The 8,891-nt window shown below is 40.9% G+C and overlaps 1 protein-coding gene across 1 annotated transcript; it reads left to right on the top strand.

Annotated features, from left to right (window-relative positions):
* Positions 1 to 3,291: 3,291 nt before the first annotated feature.
* On the top strand, positions 3,292 to 4,284 carry LOC123825939 (olfactory receptor 18-like). The gene has a single exon (XM_045849574.1). It carries the CDS (start codon positions 3,292 to 3,294, stop codon positions 4,282 to 4,284), a length of 993 nt encoding a protein of 330 aa, XP_045705530.1.
* Positions 4,285 to 8,891: the final 4,607 nt, after the last annotated feature.

Here is an 8,891-nt window from a genome sequence, read left to right as displayed (position 1 = left end):
TTAAAATGCCATGCTGTGGTAAATGAGACTCAGGGAACAGTGTGTGTAGTATGTGGGCATATAGGTAAGTTTTTAGGAAAACTACTATGAATGCATAACTCACTACTAATATTATAAAAATATTGTAAGAAAAATGCATCCACCAGAGTCATGACAGTGTTTGCCTTCAGACAACTGAAGTGCAGGGGAAGTTCATGCAGGGAAGGGAAAAACCCCTCAAGTTTTACCAGTAATGAGCATAAATTCTACAGCATGGATTATTACATACTTATAGTTTAATATGGGAAGTGGGTAAAAATGATATGGAAAGGAATTCCTATATACAATGTTTATTCATTGTCTGAGAATGGTTCTCAGCTCTGGCTTGATGATAGTATGCCCAAAGGACTTACGTGTAGAAGTTCTGATTTAATTGGTTCCAGGTTATGGTCAGCCCATCACTAAATTTCTTTGTTATGTTTTTATTTTATTGTATATTTTCCATTACCATTTAACCCCCATAAACCCTCTTCCACCTACACCCACACACCCCTACCACAATCACCACACTGTTGTCTGTGTCCATAAGTTCCAGGAGTTGAATCGAGAGGAAGTGCAATTCTATCTCTCTCAGGAAGAATTGACTTGAAAAGCATTTAAGCTGGCATTAGGAGGACAATTTATGGTTTGAGGCATGGCTTTGGTTCTCAGTTTTCCACTGTTGGTTAGGGGGGTTGGATTTGATGAGAAATCAACTTTCAGCAATGTCTGTGGTTAGAGTCAAATTTAAGAAATTTATTCAGTCACGATGAACAAAAACAGTAAAGGGGAAACTCAAGTGCAAATGTTTCTCTGAGGTTGTGTATCATTGACAGACAATAAACTTTCACTAAGGAAAAATGAGTACAGAGTATTCATGAAAATGAATCATTATTTAATCATTGGTGCACTGTAAACTAACATGATCTTTAGGATGCGGGGTGCTGTATGATTTTGTGCATTTAACAAAGACATATTTTGCAAAATGTGAAGTCCACTAAGGCCCAAAATATACATATTTGAGTTAGAGTTGAAGGACTGACTTTGACCAGACAACCCACACATTTGAGTGAATACTTGTCTCCCTGAAAGATGTCATAAATCCAAGTAAAGATGAAAACCCTTGAAGATAATTGCCATACAAAAATCTACCTGCTTATTTTAAGTTAGAATGCAGTTAATGTGGTTTTAGCTCTTCAAGATGACATTCTAGATTAAGGGAATTTCTGGTGCTGCATCTGAGTGAGATAAAGTACACTCAGCTGCTTCTTAGTGTCTTCCAATTAAGATGATTTTCCTTAGAAAACAGTGTGTCCCATTCCATATTTTTACTTCCAAAGTAGAAGGCCTATATTTTGTTTTGTTGATGGAATTGTTTAATCTGCAGTGTCCTTTCTTCTTTTTCTTTTTTTAATTTTAATCATTGTTCAAGTACAGTTTTCTCCCTTTTACTCCCAATCCAGCCCACCCACCCATCCCTCCCCACTTTCCTCCCATTACCACCCTTTCCCTAATTTTTGTCCATGTGTCCTTTAAATTTGTTCCTGTAAACCTTTCCCATTCTCCCTTGAAATTCCCTCTTCTCTCCCCTCTGGTCACTGTCAGCCTGTCCTCTATTTCAGTGTCTTTGGTTATATTGTGCTTGTTTGTTTATTTTGTTGTTTAGGTTCCTGTTAAAGGTGAGATCATATGGTATTTATCTTTCACTGCCTGGTGTATTTCGCTTAGCATAATGCTTCCCAGCTCCATCCATGCTGTTGCAAAGGGTAGGAGCTCCTTCTTTCTTTCTGCTGCATAGAATTCCGTTGTGCAAATGCACCATAGTTTTTTGATCCATTCATTTACTGATGGGCATCTAGGTTGCTTTCAGCACCTAGCTATTGTAAATTGTGCTGCTATGAACATTGGGGTGCATAGGTTCTTCTGGATTGGTGGTTCCACTGTTCTTAGGATAGAGTCCCAGCAGTGGAATTGCTGGGTCAAAAGGCAGATCCATTTTTAGTTTTCTCAGGAAGTTCCATACTGCTTTCCATAGTGGTTGTATTAGTCTGCAGTCCCACCAACAGTGCACTAGGGTCCCCTTTTCTCCACAACCTCTCCAACACTTGTTGTTTGTAGCTTTGTTTATGATGGCCATTCTGACTGGTGTGAAGTGGTATCTCATTGTGGTTTTAATTTGCATCTCTCTGATAGCTAGCGATACTGAACATCGTTTCATGTGTCTTTGGATTTTCTGTATGTCCTCCTTGGAGAAGTGTCTGTTCAAGTCCTTTGCCCATTTTTTAATTGGGTTCCTTGTCTTCTTAGAGTGTTGTCGTGTAAGTTCTTTATATACTTTGGAGATTAAACCCTTGTCTGAGGTATCATTGGCAAATATGTTTTCCCATATAGTTGGTTCTCTTTTTATTTTGATACTGTTTTCTTAAGCTGTGCAGAAGCTTTTAATTTTGATGAGGTCCCATTTGTTTATTCTTTCCTTTATGTCCCTTGCTCTAGGGGACATACCAGTAAAAAAGTTTCTACGTGAAATATCTGAGATTTTCCTACCTATGTTCTCCTCTAGGACTTTAATGGTGTCACGTTTTATATTTAAGTCTTTTATCCATCTTGAATTTATTTTTGTATAAGGTGTAAGTTGGTGCTCGAGTTTCATTTTTTTGCACATGGCTGTCCAGTTCTCCCAACACCATTTGTTGAAGAAGCTATTTTTACTCCATTTTATGTTGCTGCCTCCTTTGTCAAATATTAATTGACCATAGAAACTTGGGTTTATTTCTGGGCTCTCTGTTCTGTTCCATTGGTCCATGTGCCTGTTTTTATGCCAGTACTAGGCTGTTTTGATTACAGTGGCCTTGTAGTATAGTTTAGTGTCAGGTATTGTGATCCCTCCAACTTTAGGAGATCTTCTTTCTCAAAATTGCAGCAGCTATTCAGGGTCGTTTATGATTCCAATAAATTTTTGAAGTGCGTGTCCTATGTCTGTGAAATATTTCATTGGTACTTTAATAGGAATTGCATTGAATGTGTAAATTGCTTTGGGTAGTATGAACATTTTGATTATACTAATTCTTCTCTAATATTCTTTGAGCCAAGGTATTTTAGTTCATGTTTATAGAAACAGGTAAACAACCCAGACATCTATAAGGAAAGAGGTCTAAAACAGTTCCCAACTGAGAAATGTTGCTGAAGGTTAAGGGGGTGGTGGGTGGTGTTTGGTCCTCAAGCTCAAGTGTGATTCCTTTATTTGTGAATTGCTTGAATGCAAAAAAATGGATGTGTCTACACTTGTTTCATTTATTTAGCACACTCTTCTTATTCAAACTGTGTCCTATCTGCATAGTACCACAGAATCGAACAGGTGACTCTGAATTCTTCCTCCTGGGACTGACAGATGATCCAGAGCTGCAGCCTCTTCTGTTTGGCCTGTTCCTGGCCATGTACCTGGTGACCATGCTGGGGAACCTGCTCATCATCTTGTCCATCATCTCTGACTCCCACCTCCACACACCTATGTACTTCTTCCTTTCCAATTTGTCCCTGGCCGACATCAGTTTCAGCAGCACTACAGTCCCCAAGATGCTGATGAACCTCCAGACATACAGCAAGTCCATCACCTATGCAGGCTGCCTAACTCAGGTCATGTTTTTTTCTCTATTTGCAAGTTTGGAGAGTCTACTTCTGGCCGTGATGGCTTATGATCGGTTGGTGGCCATTTGTCAGCCTCTACACTACCTGGTCATGATGAACCCCCACCTCTGTGGCTTGTGTGTCCTGCTGTCATTTTTCATCAGCCTTTTGGTCTCCCAGCTGCACTACTTGATGGTGTCACAACTCACTTTCTGTGCAGATGTGGAAATTCCTCATTTCTTTTGTGATGCTTCTCAACTCCTCAACCTTGCCTGTTCTGACACCTCCATTAATAACATATTGATCTATTTTTTTGGTGCTATCATTGGTGGTGTTCCACTCTCAGGGATTCTTTTCTCTTACACTCGAATTGTTTCCTCCATTCTGAGAGTCCCATCATCAGGGGGGAAGTATAAGGCTTTCTCCACCTGTGGCTCTCACCTGTCAGTGGTTTGTTTATTTTATGGAACGGGCCTTGGGGTGTGCCTCAGTTCCACTGTGTCATCTTCCCTGAGGAAGGGTGCAGTGGCCTCAGTGATGTACACTGTGGTCACCCCCATGCTGAATCCCTTCATCTACAGCCTGAGGAACAGGGACATCAAGAGTGCTCTATGGAGGGTGACCAGAAGAATAGCCTAGTTTTATACCTCTGTGTCTTTTCTGGCTCATAGACTGGAAATAATAGCAAAATCAATCATGTGTAACAAGAAATTCTGAATCCACAGTTTATAGTGTATTTGTACCCATATGGATCTTGTCTCTGTCTACCCATTTTTTTCCTCTTAGCATAGCTGTAATGGATTCAGAGGTTTGTTGGACTCTACTTCAGTGAGAGTCCCTGCAGGTTTATGCACAGTCTGTTGGTTACCTTTCTCACTTTCCTGTGGATTACCCAGTTCTCTTTGTCCTGAACAGCCTTGATTGTATCATTATGAAAAAAAATCATAGCCCCTCCTTTTTGGTATTTATTCTACAGTTTCCCCATGATTCTTCTCCATTCTTCCATATTTTTGCTCCTTCATGGTCATGGTCAGATGCTTGAGCAGATAGAGTATTTAATTTCTTTTCCAATCCAAGATATTTTGAAATTGAAATGGGATAGCAGTGATACTGAATTTGAATGAATACTTATCAACTGGAACATTCATAAAAAATTTGGATGTATGCTTTCCAGTATTTTTATAAATCTTTTTCCCATTCCATCTAACATCTCCTCATCAATTTCAGAGCTGGAAATGAAAGGATAAATATTGTATAATTTCATTTTTTGTGAGGAATCTAAAGTAGTGAAATCCATAGAGACATAGAGTAGAGTATTGGTTGTCAGGAGACAGGAGAAGAGAGAACAGGGAGTTAGCATTTAGTTGGGAAATAATGATTTTCACGTTTGCAAGATGAAAAGACTCATGGAGGTGGATGGTGATGATGGTCGTACAGCAATGTGAATGTACTTAATTTCACTGAATGGGACACTTAAAATGGTTAAGATGGAAAATTTTCCATTAGATTATTTTACTACATAAGAGAAATGATGTCATATTAGAGATGAGGGACATGTTGCTCTAAATGTCAGGTGTGCCACACAGACCTCAGCATCAGCTCTCATATGGACCTGTCTTGGCTGTCCAGGGCTACCATAACCAAGGTCATGTGTCCTTCTGCAGCTGCCCACATCTCATGATATTTGGCCCCTTGGCACCAGTTCCAGCTATCTCTAAAGATTCATTCTAGATCCAGAACTCCCTGATGATTTTAGGTGGCCTTTGATGAGCTTCAACTTGCCTTGATTTTCCCACTGCCCTTGCTTGCTACAAAGTGTTCACCAAACCACAGAGTGAGGGAACAGTAACTGTAGGACTGTCTTGACTTCAAACACCAGGCACAAGTTCAGGAGTTCCTAGGTAACCCTCACTTCAGATCAGCTGGCCCAAATTAAGGGACTCCCTTACTTTCAATGATTTGCTAGATGCCAGACAAGCAAGGGAATTCCCTCAGGTTCAATAATTCACCAGCTTGAGTCACAAAACTTAAGACAGTGCTAGTCTTATGGTTATACTGTTCTTATAGCAAAAGAATAGAAAATAGGCCTAGTAAAAGAAGATACACATGGGGAAATATCTGAAAGGTCCCATAGGTAAATCTTGTTGTTGTCCTCTCCCCATGGGGTTCAAATCTATTACCTCATCCTGGCCACAATGTGAGAAAACAGTCAGAGTCTTGCTAACCAGGTAGCACACCTGAGCTTCAGTGTCCAGAGATTTTATCTTGGCTTCATTTCTTTGGTGGGATAAATGGAATCATTTCCCATTTGGTTGAACTCACAGTCCAGGCTTTCTCCCAAGACACTGGGCTGACATCAGTTCCCCTAAAGCACCAACCCTTCACATACCTGCTTGGTCTCTTTGGCACAACCAATTGTCAATTTCAGTCATCTCATTAGCATAAACTATCAGGTATGGTTCATGGGATCCCCCACAATAACCAATCACTTCTATCACTAACTAAACTTCAAGGGCTTAAGGGTGACTTCCCACGACCTGGGGAAAACATCACATCTCTATGTAAATCAAGACAAATTCATTCCCACACATGTGCTCTTCCACAGGTGTCGATTCCAGGAGCATTACCTGTGAACCTCCCTGCATGTTCATCACTGTCTCTGAGTCTCCCTGGGAGGAAGCAAACTTGGGATATTTGCTTGGTAATTAAACTGTTTGGGATGATTTTGAGACAATTCCAAGGAAGTTTTCTTAAATAGTCAGCAATGCTTTATAAATTACAGGTCCAGTGCTTGATTCAGTGATGGAAAATTCAGGGAGAGGAGCTGAGGTATTGAAATTTCAGGGTAGTATGTAGGTCCCCATAGAAAATCTTAATGAATCTGTTACAGAACAAACAAGGGGTCCTGGGACGATATACTATTATTGAAAGAAGCCCCCGGGTCCGTTATGTCCGCCGCCAGAGGAAAGATGTCTCTCAATGACAGAGATTTGTGAATAGGAAAGGAAATGTTTATTTAGTGCTATACAAACTTAAAGTAGTGACCTAATGTCTTTATCAGAAATCCTAAAGTCCCTTAAAACACCCACAAACAGACACAGTCCTTCCTTCCCCCTTTGCCCAGTCCAGAGTACTGTATCTCCTAAAGCTGTGGGGGTCTCCACTCCGGCAAAGGCAGGTGGTCCTCTCTCCCTGGGCCACGGAAGTCCCCACTCTGCCAGAGCCGCATGGTTCTCTCTCCCAGGGCTGCAGGAGTCTCCACTCTGTCAAGGCCTCATGGTTCTCTCCCAGGGTTGCGGGAGTCTTCACTCTGCTAAAGCTGTGTGGTTCTCTCAGGGCTATGATCCTCTCTGCACTTCCACAGCTGCATGATTTTCCCTCTCAAGGCTGTGCCTCTCAGTTTAAATCCCCGCGTCAATCTTCTTCTGCAGCCCCATTTCCAACTCCTCCTACACTCGGGTTCACTGCCGGAACTCATACCCTTCCAGCTTTACTGGACTGCCATCCTGAGTCTGGGCAGGCGTGCCCCATGTTATGGAGCCAATCTTCTCAGAGCTCCCACGCAGGCGCTGTAGCTCGGGGGACCTGCCCCCCAAGTTACGTCTTGGTGGGAAAGTTACTTCCATTCCCTTGGCTCTGAGCATGGCCACAGCTATTTAACATATCTAAGCGACCAGCCAAAGGCTATAAATATTTTAAACGACCACACCAGAGGTTAGCTACAAGGCTGTTGCTATTCGAAACAGCTCTCAGAGGCCCTGCTCCACGTGTCCCTTCCCCCAACCCACACCTGGGGAATGGGGGTGAACACATCTTAAAATCTCCTGGACACCTTAAGTTCTGGACCCCATTTCAAATGCCTATTTGGGGTCCCCCCTCTTGGCTGCACCCTGTAACAAATCTAGAAGTCCAAATTTAGAAATGTTTGATACAAAGGGAGAACAGAGTTGAGATAATAACATCTGCAGAAGTATTGTACTTCAAAAACATTTATTTAAAAATATTAAACCTGAGAGTATAAATAAAATATGAGTTAAGGATGATCATTTATTTGGCCTGTGGCATCCTGAATTTTCTAGAGGATGTTTGATCCCATCTGTCCCTGTTTTTTGTTCCAAGTTTTGTTAGGCTTCCCCTGATTCTGGTTCTTTAGTTTCGGAAGGCATTGAGGACTATTTTAATGACAGTGTCTAACACTAAGGATATTGCTGTCCTCCTGGAAAGAAGAGGTGTCTGAAGACCTGAGGCATGTACTAAGTCTTGTGCATTAGAACACAGAGATGCCCAGACAGGTGACCTGAAAGAGTGGAAGGAGTTTGAACTGCAAGCTGGCTGACATACTTAAGGAGTATGTTAAGAGAGTTAAGTACTCTCTTTCTGTTTCCTCTCTCAAATTCATGAAACTATAACTGCTCAGATTTTCTGATGATTTGTATTTCCTACTCTTGCAAGAGTGTCCTAAAAGGCTTCTGAATGTTCACTTTCTCCCCTTTTACACTGAGGCCAGTTTTTTTTGTTGTTTTTTTTTTTTGTTTTTTTTTAGGTATAATTAGAACTCCTTGCCAAGGTCTGTAAACCCTTCATGGTTTAGTCTCTTCAATTCCTTTCCAACTCCATCACTGGTCACTGGTCATTTATGGACATTACTCTGGGAGTTTATATGTGCTAAATTTCAGGCCCTGCTCCAGACCCGGAGAATCAGAACCTCTGTAGCTGGAACCCATTACAGGTGATTCTGTTGCATGCTAAGTCTGGTTACACATATCTTCTTTCTTGTATGTCTTTGAACAGACCATGTTCTTTGTAACCTAAAGACCATTAAACCTAACTATCTATGTCTAGAGTGTTCTTACTCTTTGTTACTCAAGTCTCCACTTAAATATTGCACTTAAGATGCCTGAACACTCACCTAAATTCTCCTGATATTCTCTCCATCCAGTTGTTCTGCATTTCTCTTGTATTGTCATTTCCTTCTGAGTGAACTCACGTGTTTCGAGTATTATAAAAGAAAATACTTGTACTAAGCTGCCTCAATTACTCTGTTCTAAATCAAACTTATTTGGGTCCTGATGAAAATGAGTTTTGGTCCTCTTCCAACTCACAGTTTTTTGTGAAATGTGGTATTATTGGCATAGACAGGGAAGACACCAGACACTTTCACTGCCTTAAAGATTCTTTGGTAGAAATTTGTCATAAAGAAATTTGTATAATTGCTTGTTGATAATGGGAAAGAGAAATTGCATGAG

This window comes from Phyllostomus hastatus, unplaced genomic scaffold (assembly GCF_019186645.2).
Source record: "Phyllostomus hastatus isolate PE091 unplaced genomic scaffold, TTU_PhHast_1.1 phas_contig_798, whole genome shotgun sequence".
Taxonomy (NCBI): domain Eukaryota; kingdom Metazoa; phylum Chordata; class Mammalia; order Chiroptera; family Phyllostomidae; genus Phyllostomus; species Phyllostomus hastatus.
Note: the sequence above shows the minus strand (reverse complement) of the source record. Positions and strands in the feature narration are given on the sequence as shown.

What these genes read in the sequence shown, in the direction of transcription:
- LOC123825939 (XM_045849574.1), top strand. Translation starts at nt 3,292, where the DNA reads ATGTGTCTACACTTGTTTCATTTATTTAGCACACTCTTCTTATTCAAA.